Below are 22063 nucleotides of genomic sequence, written 5' to 3'. Positions count from 1 at the left end.
AACCACACTAGGAAAAAGGGGAAAATGGTGTTCAACCAAATCACTGACTTATTTTTCTGATTATTATTTTAGGAAAGTGACGAAATGTATATTTAAAACCAGAGCAAGGTCACAATTAACAATATATTTTTTGCTACTCTAGATCAACTATGTTTTAATTAAATACCAATTCAATTCTGCTAAAAATGCAAGTAGGTGAAAATCTAAAGTTCAGTTTTATAAATATGTAAATTGTAAAAAGAAGAAAGAAAAATCTTGTGTCTTTGTTTTTTTTAGACTTTTTGAGGGCCAAAAGGCACAGTATTTTTATAATGACCCATTTAACCTATTTAGTCTTTTTACTTATTCTATGGCTTTTTGTTATTGTTGTTCTTTTAGAGGTCTACTGATTCATATTTCTTAGTATTTGATTTGATTCACAATGTAGTTTTTTTTTTTAACTACACTAATAAAAATGGGAACATGGAGTTCGACCAAATCACTGAATTATTTTTTCTACTTATTATTTTAGGAAAGTGATTAAATATATCTTTGAAACAGAGCAAGGTCACAATGAACAATATGCATATTTTTGCTACTCTATGTCGACCATGTTTTTAATAAATGCATATTTAATTTTGGTAAAAATGCATTTTAGTGAAAATATAAGTGATTTAGCTGGAAAAAGTTTTCTAAAGTCTTTTTTAACCACACTAAGAAAAATAGGAACATGGTGCTCAACCAAATCACTGACTTAATTTCTGCTTATGGGGACTGGAAGTGCATTATTTATCAGTTGTGTAACAGCCTCCTCAGGTTACGTGAAAACTAGGTTATGTGATACCTTAATATGTAACCAGTGCAGAGTGGATCCACCCCCGTGTACTAATTCAGGGAAAAGAACATTTATGAAACGCGTGAGTCAGGAGGGGCCGGTTAGTTAACCTCGTTTAATGATTAGTTAACTAGCTTTCATAATCACTGCTCAGCCAGCAGCACTGTCTCACAGCACATTCACGTTATTAAACCGTGTCTTACATAAAGAAGACAGGTTACATAAACTTTAAATACAGCTCCGGCCGGGCCGAAGCTCCTCAGATCAGAGTTTATACCTCAGAGAACCCACTTCATCAGATAGTCTAAAACGTTAAAGCTCTAAAAGCAGCAGAAAGAGAATAAATCATCCACGGAAACCAGTTTCTCCTCACTCTGAGGTCGGACTCAAATATTCTCCATGTCCCTCACAGATACTCCTTTCAGGTTACACAATAGCAATGCACGGCTCCTGAACGAGTCGCTCCTTTGAATCGGTTCTTTTTATGGAACCAGTCGAACCGATTCGCGTGTCGAAATGAATCAAATGTGTTTTTAATGCGAGAAAACTTCTAATAACACTCAGATAATACTGTTTAACAATTTAAATAGAATATTTAAAATAAGTGTACAAAAGGTATTTTAATTTTCTTGCGTTCTGTAAACTTTGGGGGTTCCCTTTCTTTTCAATGTATTTTGTTTTGTTTTTGTATTCTATATAGATCATATCATAACTGTGTTTGCATGTCACATATGAAAAAAGAAATTAATATAAACAAAAAACAGTCAATGATTTGGACACACCTTAAATTCAGTATTTTTTTTGTTCCCCGATTTAAAACATGTTTGCATTGTAGATTATTAATAAGTGTTACACAATCCAGAACATGTTTTATATTTTAGAAACTACAAAGTAGATACCTCTTGTTTGAGTTTCTTGCCCTCCTGATGTGTTTGAGAGCATCAGTTGTAAAGTTGTGAAGAGGTAGAGTTGGTATACAGTGAACAGCCCTATTTGAGTAACATTCTAATCCATATTATGGCAAGAAATACTAAACTAAGTAAAGAAAAAATACTTACAAAATGTCAATGCAAAAAATGAAAGAACTTAAAAACAGAAGTGCAGTCCCAAAGACCATTAAAATATTATGATGAAACTTGTCTCTCATCAGGACCCCGGAAAGAAAGACCAAGAGTTATCTCTGTTGCACAGTATGAGTTCATTAGAGTTATCAGCCTCAGAAACCACAAGATAACAGCACCCCCGATGAAAACCCTAATGTCAGTGTCTCAGCAAATAAGAATATTATAAAAGACCAATTGGTACTTTTGGCAGTGTGGGCCAAGTCCTGCTGGAAAATGAAATCTACACCTCCATAAAAGTTGTCAGCAGAGGAAAGGATGAGTTGCTGTAAGATTTTCTGGGAAAACACTGCACTGACTTTGGAATTAATAACACCAGCAGATGACATGACTCTCCAAACCATCACTGATTGTGGAAACTTCACACTAGACCTCAAGCAGTTTGGACTGTGTGTCTCTCCACTATTTCTCCAGACTCTGGTCCCTTGATTTACAAATGAAATGCAAAATGTACTGATGATCAGTGATGGTTTGGAGAGACAAGTCATCTGCTAGTGTCGGTCCACTGTTATATCTAGTCTGAAGTCAGTGCAGTGTTTTCCTGGAAAATCTTGCAGCAACTTTCCTCTGCTGACAACTTTTATAGAGGTGTAGATTTCATTTTCCAGCAGGGCTTGGCACACTGCCCACACTGCTAAAAGTACCAACTGCTCTTATATAATATTCACATTTTCTGAAACACTGAATTTTGGGTTTATTGGCTGTAAGCCATTAACAATAAAAGAAATAAACCCTTAAAATAGTGTCAATAACTGAAATAAAGTAACTTTTCAATTATATTAATTTTTTTTTAGATGCACCTGTACATTCAACAGACTCGGCTCGTCGAAACTCTCAGTTCTAGAGAGTCGATTCCCTGCAGTGAGTCGAGCATCCCGTCAGCATTACACAACTGCCTGTGTCGTTATATAAGCGGGCCACATAGCGAGCCAATGGCTGCGCGCCGTTCGCATCACGTGCACCTTGCGTCGCCCAGAAGTGGGCGGGCGGTAGCGCTCGGTGTGTTTTTTTTGTACTGAGCGAGAGGACGGTCGTGTCTGGGTCCGTCTGATCCATTCAGCTTTATAAAAGTATCTTTTTGATGGAGCTTAGTTTTCCTTTTGTGTGAGGTGACTTCGCCGTGTCGGCGCCCGCGCCGTTCAGGATGGGAAAGCGGAGTTTCGGGGAAAGACCGGCGGGGAGAGACGAGCGGCCGGGGAAGCTGAACTCGGCGCCGCAGGTCCTGAGAGAAGGAAGGGGGAGCTCGCCGGATTACGCAGAGCACAGTTTACTGGAGACTTCAGATCTTATATAAAACACTGAGGCGAACATTTTTACCTTCCTACGTTTTTACTTTCTCGTTTAAACAGACGTGAGGACTCGGGGCGAACGTTAAACCCGCTGTTGTTGTTGGTTGTTGTTCGGTTAACTTGACGCTACGTCGTGTCGGTTGCTTCGTGTTATTTGTTTATAGCCTGTTAGTAAGCTAGCTAGCTTATAACCTTTAGCTAACGTTAGGTAACTAACCTTGTTCAAACGCTAAGACTGAATAAGAAACACTTAGTTTTTTGTATTTAACAGCAAACCTAGTTTTGTTTGTAGGTTAACTAGATAAACTATAGCTAGGTAACAACTTTTTTTTTTTTACCAAATTAACACAAGCTAACTAGTTAACGTTAACTGTTGGACCGGTGTTCTGTCGAGTTATGCTACCCTTCAATATGTGCTTGTAACTGACACTGCGCATGCGCTGACACATTGTTTAGTTTTTTTCATTGGATGCATTTATTTAATTTTTTTCTAAAATTCCTCTTCGCGTTTGCGTTGAACATTTTCATTTTTTTGGGATTTGTGGCGTTTATCTTTTATCAAAATATCATCCCTACTGTTTAGTTTGGGTTTATTTAGATCCTCCTATGGATATACTTAAACTATGGTAGCACGCTTTAACAAGAAAACACAAATTGACAGGACACCGGAGCTTTCAGGGCCTTGATAACCTCACCTACCACAGTCACAGTTCAGCCTACACATGTAACTGAGAAACTTCAATGGCTTGGGCTGTGTTGTGCTATTTCTCTAGAGTAGATAGTGTTTATTTAGGTGTTGATATCATTGTTAATAACCGTTTTAATTCGGGTTTAAAGTGGTTAAGTAGTCCACGATAGTGTGAGCTGAGCTTAATTAAGGTTAGTGCTAGGCTAAAAGGAACCTTGACCTGCGATTGAGTTAGTTAACTAGATATTCAATTACATGACTGAAAGCTGCCAACTAAAAAATACTACATAGGTTGGCTAGCTAACTAAATAGCTAAAAACGTCTGCACTTTTTTAGTTTTTAAAAATTAATTTAGCTAGCTATTTAACTATTTTGTTCAATCACATTCGTGGTTCAAACTCAGTTATTTAGGTTAGCGTTATCTAAGTTAAAAAATCATAATGGAAACCAGCGTCCAGTCGTCCGCTCACTCCGAGCACTTCCAGCAGCACGAGTTGTCCAACCCCAGCGCCCCGGGCCTCTGCCCAGAAATGCTGGAGGTGGCCGAGGAGGCTTGTCGGGCTGGTGATTTCGACCTGGCCGTCGAGATCTACTCCTCGCAGCTGACCGAGCTCCGGCAGCCTGACCGCGGCTTGTGCCTGCGGAAAGCGGACGCTCTGACTAAAGGTGGCCGCATCCCTGAGGCGCTGGACTCGTACCGAGCCGCGGCGCAGGTCCGCCGGCTGCGGCCCGAAGAGCTCGGGCTGCTGGTGGAGAGCATCGCCCGGGCTGTCCGCCTCAAGGAGCTCGGGGAGGGCTGGAAGCCGAAGCCGGGCGGGAGCAACAGTAGTAGGAGCAGCAGCAGTGGGGGAAGCGGTGGCTGCAACGACCTGGAGGAAGAGGAGCATGTACAACAGCAGCCGCTTGACCTCTTCTCTTGCCATATCTGCAGGTGTCTGCTGGTGGACCCCACCACCCTGGAGTGCGGCCACACATTCTGCAAGCGCTGCCTGGAGGAAGACCCCGCATTGAAGCAGTGCAAGTCCTGCTGCTTGAAAATGAAAGTGACTAAAGTGGACCCTAGCAGTGGGTTCAGGCTCAATGTTGTTCTCAGCGGCCTGCTGGAGAAGTGGTTTGAAGCTGAGAGCAAGTCCAGGAGGTGCTGGATGGAAGGGGAAAGCCTGTGGAAAAAACAGGAGCTCTCCAGCGCCCTGGAGAAATACAACAAGGCTGTGGAACTAGGTAAGTGTTAATTAACAAGGTGTGTTGTTAACTTTCTGTGTTTTTTTCCCATCCATGTTTCTTTAGCCAGCAATGGCGATTGGTTTTATAATTGGAGCGTCTGACCTACTTTTTAACTGGTGGCAGTTATGCAACGCCTGCAGGGGGCGACACTGTGTTCTCTCAGCTGCCTGACCCAAAGTTTCTACCTTTTTTTTTAAATGAGAAATTAGCATTTACAAGTAGTTCAGTGCACATGTGGAAATGTGCAAGCTGCTTAGGTTTAGTTACCAAAATCTACTTTATGTTAATTATCTAAAATTTGTCAGAATTGAACATATGACTGGATTTAAGATCAAGCATTGTTCTCACTAAACAGCAGGGCAAATACCAAGATCAAAATAATAGTAATCATAAATCAGTTAGCTATAGAATAAGTCAGGCCATCTGACCACTGAGCTGTGTATTGTAGATTTATATCTATAAACCTTCTTTCAATCTTTAGCTAGCAGCCTCTCAACCTCCAGGGGAAAAAGAATGACCTTCTGTTTGTGGTCTCCTTCTGTTTGTGGTCTGTCAGTAATCCAATCACTTTGTCCTGTCAAGAAGTGTGTCTAGTGTTGCTCATCAATTATGAGAAAAAAAGGGGTGAAAACCAGGGTGTAGTTGGCAAGGACTTGCTGTACTTTTGATTCCAGCTCTGCGCAGCCAGCTGCCTGTGTCTGCATCTGACCTAATTTTGCCTACAAGGCCCTGTATTCTGACCTGTTTATGTAAGGGAGTTTTGGAGAGGGTGGGAGTAGGGGGGTGTTGGTGCAGACAAAAAAGGGAAACCAAATTAACAGACTTATTCTTCATCCCAGAGGATAAAAAAGCAATGAAGAAAGTCTTCAGATACAGTCAGCAGTGTCACGACTGTGTTGTTGTGTATGGTCCAGCCAAAGCCTGAGAGATTGCAGCGTTCCAGCATTATGAATCAAAACGTTGGCTGATTTTCCTCTCCTGGTCTCTCACTTCCTACGCTGATGGAGCCGGCGTGGGTGTTCGTTTTGGCGTTTTCTCTCATTTCTCAACATGCTGCGAAGGCAGCCGGGGAGTAAACACATATGCTCAGATGACACTCTTCGCCAGCCCACAGTCTGGCCCTGTTTCTTTCTCTGTTGCTTGGGGAATCAAGAAATGGCAGCAGAGCATCTTGCACTCAAACACTCATTGACTGAGTGGTAAACCTTTGAACTGTGTTATAAATCTCACTAATGAGGACAGCAGAGTTTGTGTAAAAGCTCACTTGTTGCTTTGTTAATCATTGGCAGTATCTCAATATAAAACAGGTTGATAAAACAGGCCTGTTGACAGCGTTCTTGGCTTTTTCATTAAAGAGCCCATCTGTTTGTCCTATTTTTACATGACTTACTATCCACAAGAAGCTAGAGACCTAAGACTTATCCCAGCAACATGCTGCCAAAAGATGCACCTCGTTTTGAAAAGTTCTGCACTATATGCATTACAGCGTTTTTAATATCAACACTGTTGCACTGTGTTCAAACTTTATCCTGATTTGACATTTTTTTCATGTGTATCTTGTGTATTTATCTATATGTATTTTAGGTATGCACAATGATATTGGAATAATATCTGTATCAGACAAAAAATTATCTTTTTAAAACCATTGGCGTCGGCCTCTACATATATCTACATATTCCTAAGAACACTTGAAATTAGTCCTGGGAAATATACAAATTAGTCTGTTTTTCAGAATCATTTGAAGCACCTTTATTTTTTTAACAATGTGTTGCCAATTTGGAGGCTATTTGTGTGGAAACAAGATTAATAGAGTAAACAGCCTTGTGGTTCTACATGGTTACACGATGTGCTGACCCAGGTTTCTCCATTAGTCACATGGGGTCACGTTTCAGCCGGACTAATAGAAGAGAACACCCGGATAAAGACAGCCTTCTGTGGACTGGGAAGAGGATTTACATTAGCCTTTGTGTCAGGCAGTTATAAAACGCTACAGCAGCCGTAGGGAGCTGGTCTCATTTTTGATGACCTGGATTTCAGGTGTACAATAGCACCTAAGAATAGACTGTTCTTTATGAGCGATAGGTCTTAGACACAGAATTGATTTGTCTGTTGCTTGGAGATGGTTTATTTTTATGGGCCATATATACAGTAGACAAAAGAAAAAATGAATAAAAATGTATTTGATTAATTTTGCCATGCGTTGAAAACCTATTTTTCATCAGTTTAAGACAGTTTTTTTTTTCTCTTGCAGTATTGGTAATGGTATAAGCTTCTAGGTCATCTGTAGCAAGAACAGCCTTATTAGGACGGGAATGTAGCGACATTTTTGTTTGTGGGCAGAATTCTAATCTACCAGGGTGGGGTTTTAGCTTTCAGTGTCTGACTTAGGATGCCATGACCCATTAGTTGATATTCTGCAATGGTGGACACAGATGGAGTTACGTTAAGTACTGACGGCTAACCCGGAAATCCTGCACCTGCCAGCCTAGTTTTTAAGCGGCCATACATCAGCCACAGTGGTTGAAATTTGGGATGCTCAGCCATATTGATCTGTTTTTGTATTGGCTTAACTGCCTAATGTTGATTTTCATAATTTAAACTGATTATTTTTGTTAGAATTTCTTGGTATATTAGTTCAATATACTATGCATATACCATTTGAAATGGGTAACAGTCAGTAATTTGGTTGAATTTGAGAGTGCAGATCATACGGTATGTTGCTGTATGCGAGAGGTCAAGATGCTGCAGTTCCTTGTTTAGCTGATAGATGGCGTGAGCAAAGCCAGTGTTGAAATCTTTGTTTAATGTTAGAGAATCTGAGCTTAGCAGTTTAGCTCCATTCACCCCTATTCATTTCAGACACACTCGCAGGCTGCCACTAGCGGTATGCAGTCATTTTTTGCTGATATTATGGCAGAAAGGGGGCGTGTAGACTCCTCATTAGGTCTGCCACAATAAGAATTATTTGTGGACGATATATTGCCTCATACATGAACACAGTAAATTATATGTGTCATTTTAAGACCATTAAATGCTACTGCTATAATAATGATAAGATGGAAATAAATGATGCTCTTTTTAAGACAAATCATTTTAGATAAATAATCATAAATTCAAAAATATATATTTAATTCACCTACTGCAGTCCGGACTGTATATGTGGTCTATTGTACTATTGGTCATTTTACGACTAGCTGCAATACTGTTCACTGTTATATATGTTAACAAACTAATAAACACAATAGACAATATTATGATTATCAAATATTATTGCAATAATGTCTAGTTAGTTGATAATGTAATTATCGTGACAGGACTATGCTCCAACTTCTGTGTTTTGGCAGTGTATGAACGATCTTTCGCTTTGGAACAGTCGTTTAATGGACGAGAAATTCGATTTAGGCTCTAAAACAGCTATTTTTGTCAGTCTTTCTTTCTATTTGTTTTTTTTTTTCAAATGTATCTGACCCAAACTAGCAAGGCAGAGAAAGCTGGGAAAATGCTTTTAAAGACTCACCAGTAACTAGTTACCCCTCTTCAGTGCATCACTGTGAATATCACTGTAAAAACACTGATTGGTCCATCTCTGGTACTGATACTATTGGATGTACAGGAATCAAACAAATAATTCCAAAAAAGTTAGTTGTACTAAGGGTGCACAATGATAAACAAGATAAAGGATGCTTAATTTGACAGGGGGATGATAATAAGAGCAAAGTAAGTTTAATTACATGTTCTATGATTAATATTAATACACATCTATGCATCAGTTGTGTACTATTACTGCATTTTCAACTCTAGACAAATAAAGGTCACTTCATAAAGCTGCTACTAGTTGAATCTAGGTGCCATTTCTGCATGTTATAATGTTTATATGTTTGTGTATTAGCAGACAGTATATGAGAAATGTAGTGTTTTATATATATTTTAAAGCATTCTAAAATTATAACCAAACCCATTCTTTTATTTTTGCCCTGTTGAGTCCCTTATGCATGCCCTACTTTAATTGGGACATTTTATGTAACAGACCTAGTTTAGTCAGACTGTTATATATGCCCTGCTTTGCTAGCTTAATAGCCTTTCTGCTAAGCTTGCCTGCTTGCTGACATTCATTTTCCTTAAGGAAATGGTTCAACCAGACTTAATGTTTAAATCTTTAGCAATGTTGACTGTATTTTATTGACTGGTTTAGAGGGACAGCCCTGTTAATCTCTTGCTGTGTTGTGTGTTGAATGCCGGTTCACCTTGTTCTTGGTGATTGCTGCATCAAGGTTCAGTAACATTTCTTTCACATATTTTGAATATTGTATTATTACAAACTAATGGGCTTTTTTATAACTAAAAGAGGAAAGGAGAGGAAATTATTTTGAGCATTTGCTGTTTAATGCTGTTCTGACCTGCTAGACGTCAGAACAATTAAACTATATAATAATTCATTGTGTGTACATAGGGCTGAGCTATACATTAAAAATATTAGCACTATATACTAATATACAGCACTAATTAGGTAGTAAAAGTTTTTTAAAAACTAACATTTGAAAAAAAAAAAATACAAGTTACTTTTACTTTTTTTTTTTTTTAAATATACTGCAGTTAGGCCTGTTACCATAGCTACTTTTGATAGGATGACATTTTGTTTGGGAAAAAAATTCTGAATCGATGTTATTGTAATTTTAAAAACATGCCATATAAAGGTCATAATATTTGTCATATAACAATGCATTTACATCATTTTAAAAAGCAAGGGAAAAATTACAGTAAGAAAAATATTCTGACTGGAATATATATATTTTTTATTATTCAAAATAAATAATACCTAAATAAAATAAAATCACTATTTTTGTATATATTAATGAGTTTTAATGTTAATGTTAAAGAAAAAGATAATTTGCAATTCCTTAACTCAAAACTGACTCTTTATGCTCTCTGGATTGAAATGTGCAGTTGGGTCAGTGTTCTTTAAGTGCTGCTGATATCCTCGGTATACCTTAAGTGTGTTTTTGATATGATACATAAAATCAAAGTATTGTCACATTCCCCCGGTTTGTGTACGTACATTTCATCCTCTGGTTTCCTCATATGAAAAAAATATATAAAAAAAAAACTATCAATATAAGCAAAACACTTATGGGGATCAGTTGCAAAGTTATATACAATATAGCAGTACAGTTATCACTGCAAACAATGAAAGCTAGAAGATCCAGTTAGTCAAATTTATGTGAAAACATTGTTTTTTAGGGTTTGCTCTTTTCTTATTGTTAGCCATATGCATTACAGACCTTTTTGAGGGATCAAATTTCAACCACTACACCTTGATCTCATTTTTGGCAACATGTTTATTTTCTCCCACAGCACCCTCGACGTCTAAGCTGCTGGCCCAGAGAGCCGAGCTCCATATGGACATGAAGAATTTCAGCCAAGCTATCCAGGATGGGGACAGCATGTGTTGGCTCCAGCCAACGTCAGCAAAGGTAGTGAAAAAAATATATATACTCATATACTCGAAAAGGTGTGGCGTGTGACACCTTGAGCTGAGCTCCATTATAAGCCACAGTGGAAGCTTATTTATGTAATAAATAGAGGCTCATTTATAGTGGGTGGTCCAGTGAGCTAAGCCATGAGAGAGCACAATTGGCCTTGCTCTCTCTCTGTGGGTAGATGGCGCTCTTTCCTCATCACTCCAAAGGGTGATTGATTGCTAGTCACCCTGATACTAGTCTTGACCCTCCTTATGTTGTGGCATCACTAGTGATGAGGGGGATATACAGCAGGCTAGCAGCTGAATTGGTGGGACAATCAGATAAATTAGGAGAAAATGGGAGAAAAATAGAAAAAAAGAAAGAGACATATACTGACCTCTCTGTATCCAATTGTGGAGTAAAATTAACATTATTGGGCAGAAATAAATTTTCTAGGGTCGATATGTCATGAAACCCCAAAGTGGCTCAGCCCTTTTTCATAGGCTTTGACACACTCCAGCTGTGTGTCACAACAAGATTTGATGCTTTTGAAAAGGCATATTCTACACTTTTTAGAATCAGTTTAAATCATATTTCTGCTCTGTATTTTCGCAAAGCTAATTATTGAAATATTGAGGAAGAACGAGTTTGCTGCACTGGAGGGTTAAAGGAGCAGCAACTTCATTTCAACTTTATCTCACACCAGTGCAGTTAACTAAGTTAATAAACAATTTACATTTTTAAACTTACCCTATGTTTTATTTATGTTATAAATGCATACTGATACTGTAACATTTTTACCTTAAGTTTTTCATTATATATCACTTTGCTTTTAAAAATCAGCATTCTTTCTTTAATTGATTATTTGTTTATTTATTTATTTATTTATTTTTAGGCTCATTACATCAAGGCCAAAGCAATTCGCGGTGCTAATCGCAGAGAAGAGGCCTTGCAGGAGTTATTATATTGTGTAGCGCTTAAGTCAGACTGGGCGTCTGTGAAAATGGAAGCACAGAAGGTAAACATGTTCTGCATTCGTTCCCAGTGATTTTGAATATTGTCTATTTAATGATCCTGCTGTGAGTGCTGCTTGAGTTAAGTGAGTTTACAAAATAAGAAACATTAAGATCTAGAAAAAAAATAAATCTGAACAAACTTGTCATGTTGTTGAAGCTTTAGCATTTTTCTGTGCCATTGTTTGCACGGTGCAAATTGGCGGGTGTGGTCTTACTGTAAACAATTTTAAATCTGTACTGGATCTACACAGTAAATGTAGACAGAGTATAGATGGTTCATGACTGTTGAAGTTGGCTGAGTAGGTGGAAAACAGAATGGTTTGCTTTGGGCTGTAATCATTGTCACTGTGGGTGATGAGATGCACTTGTTCTTTCTCTCTTTAGTATTGCAGTAAGTAACTTTTCTACTTTGTTTCTCTCCCTCATTTTCTGCAGGTCTTGTGTGAGATGTTCTCTTCTGTATTTGAGGATGATGGTCTGGATACGCCTTTACATCCACTTCAGGCTACAGGCCCCAACCCTCGCATCAAACCTTTAGCTCTCCTCGACTCACTTCATTCTTCCCTGCCTAGAGATGGAGCTAGAGCTGGCTGCTCCAAGGTAAGCTCATACACTCTGAACTCACCCATCCCCACACATTCAGAATGTCGCCAATGTAAAGAATGTCTAGTGGAAAGTAAAACAACAACAACAACAAAAAAAAACATTTAAGAAAGAATAAGGGGGAAAATAAATGTGTAGAATCTGGCACTTTTAAACATTTAATATTGCAGCAGACAACTACGCTTTGCTCTGTAAAGATGTAATTGAGTGTACTGAATAGGGGTGGGGCTAAATATCAGTATCACGATGTATTGTATCGATTTCGTTGCAATACGATATTGATGCATGGCATCAAGTTTTGCTTTTTTATTGAAACATAGGTGCTATAAGGTCCCTAAAGGCCAATTTATACTTTTGCATCTAACCTATGTCATAGCCTACACGTCGCTTCATTTCTCTTTGTTGTGTTCATAGCCGATTTGGCTGCACGTTTGTTAGTCCTGCCCTGTGAAAACATCCATAAACCCCAAAAGTTACTCCTTTTTTAGGCCTTGGCTGAAATAGAACTGTGATGCTAATAGGCACATGGTTTGTACGGTCATGGAAAACCTGAAAAAGTCATGGATTTTCAAAATAGCCCCCCAAAATTAACTTTAGGCCTACTATAATAAAATTTGATTATAGTTTTTGGTTGTATTGTCCTTGTCTGTACTATTGTATGGTCATGAAAATTTGCCTTGAATGCATGGAGAAGTCATGGAAATCTCTTGGTTAAAAACTCTATAAACCCTGTAGACAGTGCTGCCAGGATTGGTAGAGTTAAGGTGGACAAATGGATGTGTTGCTGAATACTTTTTCTTTTTAGGTTAATATTTTCTTTATATATATATATATATCATTTGTGCATGACAAGATCCTACACAAATATTTTATGTCTTTTTAATGTTAATTTCCATCACACATCTAACACATCTGTGCAATATTCCTTTTACAGGACTCCCCACTCAGTAGCAGTAAAGCATGTGACGTTGGCAGTTCCTCGTCCTTTCCCAAACCTGATGGAAGCTTAGAAGACTCTAAGAGCCTGGCAGCTGTCCTCTCCTCACTGCCTGTACCTGCGGGTCTTAAGAGGAAGTCTCCTGGTGATGCCAATGCCTTTGGGCCACCAAGCAAACTTCTTAAACAAGGTACGAGTCAGAACGGGACAGGATTATATAGTTAAGACAAACTGAACCAAAACAGATTTCTCACTTTCTTTGTCTTTCTTTTTGATGTTCTTTCTCTTAGATCCAGCCTGCTCATCCCAGACTCCTGTTCCTGTCTCAAATGGCAGAAGGGAGGTACCTTCCCAGCTTCTGGACAGTTCAGATATGGAGTGTTCTTTGTGCATGAGGTAAACTAACAATTCTATCCTTTTTAAAACTAATAGTTTATAAGCCTGAACTGTGAAAGTCTTTCGTAGCCAATTTGGACACAGCAATAAAAACAAAGATAGATAAGAGTTCCTTAGAGTAAAATTGCAAAGATTTGTGATGTCCCTCCCTCTAAAGTACACAATCATAAGGAATCAGAGAATTTGGAGAAATCTCTGTGCACAAGGCACATGACTAACACTTAGTAGGATGCTGGTGATCTTTAGGACCTCAGGTGGCAATGCATTTAAAAAGGCATAATATACTGAAAATCAACATGCAAGCCACAAAATCTAAATAAATTTGTATCAACACAATCCAGAAACACTGACGTCTTCTCTGGATGAAAGTTGTTGTTTCTAGGATTCTAGAAGTTTATTGATTCAGTAGATTCAGCATTAAGTGATTTTCACCCCTTCTTTTTTTTGTAGATTATTTTATGAGCCTGTAACCACTCCCTGTGGACACACGTTCTGCCTCAAGTGTTTGGAACGCTGCCTGGACCACAACCCTAACTGCCCCCTGTGCAAGGAGAACCTCGCAGAGGTACGCGCTGTTCTGTTTAACTGTTTGTTTTTATTAATTTCTCAGAATTATTCCTTAATAATTAAATGTGTTGGCTTTGAGGCAATTTTAATGCTATGATAGAAATATATTTCCCTTAAATATTTTGGCATACAATGTATAAGTATGACTGTCTCGCTTCAGCCAAAAGATCCTATGGTATGCATCACAGACCCTTTAAAATATGTGGAAAGTTCTTAACGGCACTCTGTCCTTTCCCTTAAATTAAATCAAAGGCCCTAAGTGACACAAACCGAACATCCTGAGGGCATCACAGGACAGTGCGTGAATGTGTGATCTTGTGACCTCATTTACAGAATGTAGGAGTGCTGGGTTAGTGTTTTGAAATAAAAAAAAAAAAAATAATAACTTTTTTTTTTATAACCATTTTAACTATTCAAATGCTTTAATTATATGTTCTATGTTCCATATAAGTATAAATGTTAAAATACAAGTTTAACAATCTGAAGTTTTAGACCTTTTAAAATATTTGATTGTGTGCCACCTATTCAAGTAAGAAACTGGTTCTTGGCCCTTATGGTTAAACAGTTCTTTTTATTTTAAAGTATAACAATATACAATACAGACAATTCTCTTTTACACTTTTTTTGGGGGGGGGGGGGGGGCACTCTATAAAATTAGTTTCTAAGTATGCTGTCATAAAATGATCTCAAATGTAATCAAGGTGGTAATATACATTTATTGATTCACTGAATTTTACAATCTAGAGTTGTAGACATTTGGCTGCCAAAAACAAAACTTGTGAACCTTGTCCAGAGGATTAATTATAGTTGGGGTTATTTGAGTTCTAGTTGTATCAGGTTAGTAAAAAGACTGTTGGTTGTAATTTCAGTATCTGGCCACTAGAGGATACAATAAGACCTTTTTGATGGAGGAGGTGCTTCAGCGCTATCTGAGTGAGGAGCTGGAAGAGAGGAGGAAAGTTCACGAAGAAGAAATGAAGGAGCTGTCAAAGTAAGTCAGTTCTCTCACTTTGTCCCAAATTCCAAATAAAAATATTGTAGTTCATATCATATATTTGCAGAAAATGAGATGTCTGAAATAAAAACCCTCTGTTGCAGCTTGAATCTGGAAGTGCCTATCTTTGTCTGCACAATGGCATTTCCCACAATCCCCTGCCCGCTGCACGTGTTTGAGCCTCGCTATAGACTGATGATCCGCAGAGCTATGGAGACTGGAACGAAGCAGTTTGGCATGTGTATTTCTGATGAACTAAAAGGGTGAGTGAGTCTGAATAGGGTTGTCACGTTACCAAAATGTAGAGTTCAGTAGCAAAACCAAGTGATGTTCAAACTACAAAAACAATAGTTTGAGCAAAAAAGTGTTTCCTTTTGGCTAAAGATGAATGTAGGGGTGGGTGATATGGCCCTAAATCAACATCACTTTTAATATCCATATCACTAATATTATTTTATAATATTTTTGAAATAAAGATAGAGATCTGTTTAGATTTATATTCAGCACTCGTCTGACTTTAAAAGAGTTTTTTTTTTTTTTTAAGAATTACAGACCTGATGAATTAGTAGGGAAACATGGCGACACTCTTGTTCACTTTTGTATGCATTCATACTAGTGTTGCTAAATGCTCTTTAAAGTCTTAAATATATTGGGACGTCTCAATACTTTTTTCCTTATTGTTTAATTGCAGTAATTAATAGTAAATATTCAAAAATAAGGTAATGTATGACACGTTAATTAGTTCAAGTTAATTAAAAAAAACGAAAATTGTTTATCAAAAGTTTTGAATGTTTTTAACTCTAAACCGCGTCTGTGTTTGATCTTCAGGTTTGCGGATTTTGGCTGCATGCTGGAGGTGAGAGATGTGAAGTTCTTCCCTGATGGGCGCTCTGTGGTGGACACCATTGGTGTGTCTCGCTTTAAAGTGCTTTCTCATGGCCAGAGAGATGGTTACAACACAGCAAAGATTGAATATTTGGAAGACAAGAAGGTAAATGACAGAGTGATGAGTATTGTTAGGAAGAGTGAGTGAGTGAATGTGTGTGTTTGAGTAATTCTCAGGCGACTGTGTGAGTGAATAGAGCTGGTTGATATGGTAAAAATATGTCACGATATTTAAAGACATTTTCATAATATTATAATATTATAACTGATATTTAAATACTTGTGTAACTAATAACTATTGCTGCACTTTATTTCAGTTGGGTCAGAGATCTTTATGCACTGATGAACTTATTGTAGGGTAGCATATTAAGGATCAATGTGATGATTAAAATATGGCCATATTGCCCAGCTCTGAGTTGAGTGGATGCAAGAATGAATGTGGCTGAGAGTGAGAGAGAGGGGAATCTGTCTTCCATCCTGACTTGGAGTGTGTGTGTGTGTGTGTTTTTAATCAAATTTAGGTTGAGGGGGAGGAGCTGACAGAGCTGTTGAAGCTGCATGATTCTGTGTATGATCAGGCCACAGCCTGGTTCACCTCTCTCAAAGACAACATGAAGAGCCAGATCCTCAGCCACTTTGGCCACTTGCCTTCCAAGGACCCTGACCCACAGGTGAAGATTAGAATTGGCCTAAGCCGGTTACATTATTGTTTGATGCATGGGTTTGACTTGAAGTGTAGCTACTTCTACCAACAGTCCCAATATTAGAACTCTAGTTACCAGGTTCTTTGGCAGCCATACATGTCCCATACATGCCCATGTCATGACAGTGCCTCCACCATGTTTGACAGATGCTTAGGTTCATATTGTTTTAGAACCTGTTTTAAAATATTGTTTTAGCACTAAGGCTGAAGCATTAGCAGCTAATGCCGCCTGATAGCGGTAAATGGAGTAACCCTGAGTGTTCTGGTAAGCCAGGGTGATAATAGCTAGCAGTTCGTCCAACGTAGCTTGATTTAATTTACCACTGTAAACGCACTGGTTACAGTGTGGTATACTCTCCTATGAACAGAGAAAGGGCTAGTGTGGTTAGTGGGTAATGCTAATGCTTCTTCAGCAGTGCTAGCCAGGATTAGGAGCAGGCTACAGGTCGATAATACTCACCTCCAGCCCAGTGCTGGAGAACTAAATTAAAACTCCTGTATTTCTCTGCACTTCAGCGGAGTGGCTTTACTGCTCCTTACAACTTGACTGGTAAAATTTCATACATAAGGCGCACACAATTAAAAGGCACACTGAAGATGGGGGGAAATTAAAGGATTTTATGTGCACCTTTATAGTGCAAAAAATACAGTAATTATTTGTTACACACTGCAATGCTTGAACATGTTTAGTGCCTCTCGCTTAATTAATCTTAATATAATTTTTTTAGCTGTGTCCTCTTTTTTTTCAGGGAAACCCCAGTGGTCCGGCTTGGTGTTGGTGGCTCCTGGCAGTACTGCCTCTGGAGAGCAGAGCCCAGCTCACCATCCTGGCCATGACCTCACTGAAAGACCGGCTCATCGCCATTCGCCGGGTCCTCATTTTTGTCACTCGCAAGCGCCCTCGATGACCACAGCTTTCATTATAGCCTTCATCACCACCATCAGCATCATAATCATCGTTATTATCATGTTGTTCATCAACATGAGTAACAGGTAGCAGCCCACTGAAGCGGCTTCCATTGACTGTGGGTGTGTGTCACGTTCAGCTGTGTGTCTTTACTGTAGGAGAAGTACTCATTCTGCACCTAGTATGGACTGACTTCTACAACAGATTGTTTGTTGCTCTGTCAGCGTAACACTTGCTCTTGCTTTATGCTCTGCCTCGACAAAGGCAGTATCTCTTGTAGCTTCTTGCAGACTTTGAGTCTGCTCAACTAAAATCACCTAAAAAAAAATAAGAACATTTTGTATAGATTCCACTTCTGCTTTTGTGCCTCTTCTTTTTTTTGGTGTGTATGGCTGACCAAATGCTTCTCATGGGCCTTCAAGCACCTTTACTGGCCTGACGGCTTGGTTGTGTTTTCCGAGAATCCCTGCACTTTAAACGTTTACATGCAGCATTTCCGCACCCTTAAAGAAAAGTCCCCAGAGTCACAGGTTTCAAGGCTGAAATTGTACCAGTCTTCATTGTAGAATAACGTTTGTAATCTACTGTTAGTAAAGTTGACCTATTTGTTATGTAATGTCATCATGTTATAAATGGCAGTTTAATCAAAGCTGAATTGGCCAAGTGGGAGAATGCGATCAAATCATCGCCATTAGAAATGGACAAACTGATTTGTCTGTGTATCTGCGAAAAGATTTAACTGGAGATGGGCTGATATTTGTCGAATTAGCCAGTCCTGTGTCAGGGGAAGCCACTAGATGACAATACAGAGCTGGTAAAATGCTGTAGACACAGTTTATGTAGTCTCTGCTCTGTTCAGTCTTTCAGTCTGACTTTCCTTGGAAGTTGGAATACTGAAAGCATGAGCTGTTTGGGAATATTGTACAAACATCTCAATAGAACTTCACACAGTATTATTTTAAGATCGCAATGTGTGCATAGTGTATGAAAAGAAAGCTCTGCTAAGATCTCTTGGTGGATCCATGGTGGAACAATGTGGTCACACTTTTTATGCAATAATAATAAAAATAATAATAATAATAATAGATATGCTATTGAAGAAATTACACTGATTATACACTCTCATAGAAAGTGCTCAAATGTTTCTTTAAGTGGTGCTCTGCTATAGAAGAACCAAGAACCAAATCTTCACATCAACAAGCGAAGGTTATTTAACCCCTTAGACACAATACTGTACATAAACTGAAACCTCTTTCACATGCCTGTTATGACATTAGAATCATGTATACCTTCAGTTTTATTGTACCCAAAATAGAACTCTGTGGGTCTCAACAATATACAGTTAGTAAATTAAACTATGGATGGGCAAATTTGCTAAACGACAATAACTGAAAACCCCTCTCGAGAGTGCATCACTCAGCCCAGTAGTAAATGTTGAAACGCATTAGAGCTAACAAACACCACTTACCACCCAAATAAAATGCACTCCAGGCAGACCATAAGAATTAACTGCTACCAAAAGTACAGAGTCATCTGAAATATATTTAAAGGGTTTTTTGTTAGATAATTATCACAATATTGATCTCAGTTTATTAAAAAAAAGAAATACATTTTGTTCTTAAATCTAAGTTAAATGGCAGTTCTAACAATAATGTACAACTTTAACCTCTAGTGGGCGGGGTTTAAACGATACAAATTGAGCCACTGTCTATCCACAATGTGCTCAGATACAACAGACATGGTTTATCAAGATACATCTACTATTCAAAACATGGTCCTGTATGGAACCAGCAGTGGTTCTTCAATATGGCATTGCACACAGAAATATTTGTATCTGTTTTTCTTTTTTTATGAGTGTAAAGGGAGAAAAATCAGAGCTGGAAAAGTACAATTTTCTACTTTTCCATTTTGAAATATAGGGATCATGCGTATTGATTTATGGGTGTACAGTACAGTTATGTTTTTGTCATATAATGTATGAAAGATGAGGATTGTTGTTCTGCATGCATTGGCGTGATATGGGTAAGTGGCCATTAAAGAGGTAATTCATTGGTCCACTTTATCACTCTTTACCACCTGCATTCATCTAAAAACATGAAGGACATAAATGTGTATAAAGACGTGTGAAGATGTACTTTGGAATTGTTCTAGTCACTAATTCCCGTGTGTGTATTGTAGTATATAATGTAGTTTATTTGTGTGTGGTGCACCGTTTTGTGGACAGATTTGCCTGTTTGTCCATGTGACTCATCTGTGTACAGACAAATCGGAGGCCTTCGACTCTTTTTCTTTTTCTTTTTGTTTGTTTTTTTAAACGTGAATGTCTTTCTTTTCTTTTGTGGTGTTGGACTCCCTCTTTCATGTGTATCTATTCTTTTTTTTTTTCTTCTTTTTTTTCTTTTTTTTTCATGTACCATCTCCTGTTGGTATCTACACAAATGCTGCATTTTTTCATGTAAATTTGTATGTTAAGATGAAATTAAACTTAATTTTGTATTTTAAATCAATCCAAGCTCGTGTCACCGGTCTGTATTTTGAAAAAGCTTTCATTCCCACTCCAGTATCTCACTCTGAAGTGTTGACACTTGATAACGGCGCTTTCTGTGTTATGCTATTTAGGTCAGCAATCACGTTGCAGCATTTCACGAGTACACTGCACTCTGATGGGTTTGTGGCCACACCTGGACGACTCGGGTGGCTGACCCAATTACGGCTCTGTGCAGTGCGGCTCTGCCTATACTGAGATTCATCCTACAGGTTTCATCCTCAAACGCTTTGTGACGTAGAGAAAAAAAAAGGGAACGCGATTTTGTCCACCACAAAACTTGTTTGATGTGTGACTGAGGTGTGAAATAGTGTCGTCAATGTTAATGCATTAGCACGTGCGTTTCATCTGAAAACTTAACTATACGGCTAAAAACATTAAAAAGAAAAAATATCCTGCACGTTAAACTTTTTACGCACAATACAATATTCTTGAGAATTGAGCATTTAAAAAAAGTATAAAAACTACCCTGAGATATTATTAAAATAAAGCAAAAAAAAAAAAAAACAATCACACAATATACAGGAAATGTCCGCGCAGCAGCGCGCGCTGATTAATCAACAACAATATTAATTTTCTTATAAAGTAAAAGCACTAGTAAAAAAAGAAATACTTCAGCAAAGTAGCTCAAATCCGCTGCATCTAAAGCATATAGCTGCTTACCACAGAGAATAATTTTTAACCCTTGTGTGGTGTTCATTTTTCATCAAATGATACTAAAAAATATTTTTTCTAACTCGAGCTCATTTTTTGGCCAAGGGCTAATAAACATTGCTTCATTTGTAAATTTGAAACTAAATAAATTTTCTACTCCTATCTTGAGTTTAATTCATTTTCTTTTACATTTTATAAAAAAAAACTAAAAAAAAGAGTAGCATTTTTTGAAAGAAATGTAACATAAGAAAGGTAAAGGGCAAATATTAACCATGTAAGCTGTTTATATTGCTTGCAGTTTAGGTGAAGCAAGCATGTGTAATGCATTTTAATGTAAAATTGCTTAATTTTGCTGAATTAAATACAAGTAACAAAGTAAACGAGTAACAAAAATATGAACACCACACCAAGGGTTAAGCAGAACGTGGGGCCTAAACTGTGCGGATTGAAAGACACCTGTAACAGAAGCTTCAGAACCTGCCCTCTGGTTTCAATTATCAATGTGTTTTGCGTCACTGGGTTTTCCTTTTTAAGCACAGGTCGTGTCAAACGTATCACCTGTGCTGACTGGTCGTGTGCTGTAAATGCAGACTTTGTTAGCCTTTTTACATTTTAAATCAATATCTAAAAAATATTCATTATTTTTACTAAACTTTTTGGACGCATGTTTCTTTGAGGTGAAAGACGTTTATCCAGCCAAATCATCCAGCACCCCAATATAATCCTCTGCAATATAATCAAGAGGAAGATATAATAATCACAAGCCATAGACTGTATATAGCTGGACAGAGCATCGTCTCTCAAAAGTGAAGCCACCACAGGTCGGGCGCCCCCTGCTGTTCGGCTGCAGAAAGCTGTGTAACTCCACCCATCCCCATAGGTTTCAATGGCAAAACAGACAACTTTTAATCACGTTTTTTTCTAATATGCTGTAATTCTACGTCCATTATTTAAATGCAGCAGCTAGTATAACCTCTGCTTATATTGTCAAATTTTTATATTCTCACAGAGTTCGTTTTTTAAAACGTTATTCAGCTCTATTCAAAAAAGGTGTGGTTATGGTAAAAGGGCTGCTTATGGGCGGGACCAATAACAGACCGTCAGCTCCGCTCCGCTTCGCTCTGCAGCCTGTGACCGCGAGGCAGCCCTCAGGGGCGGAGTTATTTAAATGAGTAGGAGCTCTCCACAGTCTTTCTCCCTCCTCTGGTCTCTACTGCGCAGACTCTGGTCTCAGAATCGCCAAAATGGCAGAAGATTTTGG

At 38.2% G+C, this 22063-nt stretch overlaps 1 protein-coding gene and 1 long non-coding RNA gene across 2 annotated transcripts; both read left to right on the top strand.

Annotated features, from left to right (window-relative positions):
* The first annotated feature begins 2929 nt into the window (after window positions 1-2929).
* lonrf2 (LON peptidase N-terminal domain and ring finger 2) lies at window positions 2930-20110 on the top strand. Its single transcript, XM_007259034.4, has 12 exons — window positions 2930-5133; window positions 10489-10607; window positions 11491-11613; window positions 12047-12211; window positions 13149-13341; window positions 13442-13547; window positions 13998-14112; window positions 14984-15105; window positions 15213-15371; window positions 15937-16099; window positions 16515-16664; window positions 17446-20110. Exons 1-12 carry the CDS (start codon window positions 4353-4355, stop codon window positions 17602-17604), a joined length of 2355 nt encoding a protein of 784 aa, XP_007259096.3. The 5' UTR covers window positions 2930-4352; the 3' UTR covers window positions 17605-20110.
* On the top strand, window positions 5140-9816 carry LOC125785673 (uncharacterized). Its single transcript, XR_007428002.1, has 2 exons — window positions 5140-7769; window positions 7836-9816. It is a non-coding gene; the product is annotated as an uncharacterized LOC125785673 (long non-coding RNA).
* Window positions 20111-22063: the final 1953 nt, after the last annotated feature.

The sequence above is a fragment of the Astyanax mexicanus genome, chromosome 21, assembly GCF_023375975.1.
Source record: "Astyanax mexicanus isolate ESR-SI-001 chromosome 21, AstMex3_surface, whole genome shotgun sequence".
Taxonomy (NCBI): domain Eukaryota; kingdom Metazoa; phylum Chordata; class Actinopteri; order Characiformes; family Acestrorhamphidae; genus Astyanax; species Astyanax mexicanus.
Note: the sequence above shows the minus strand (reverse complement) of the source record. Positions and strands in the feature narration are given on the sequence as shown.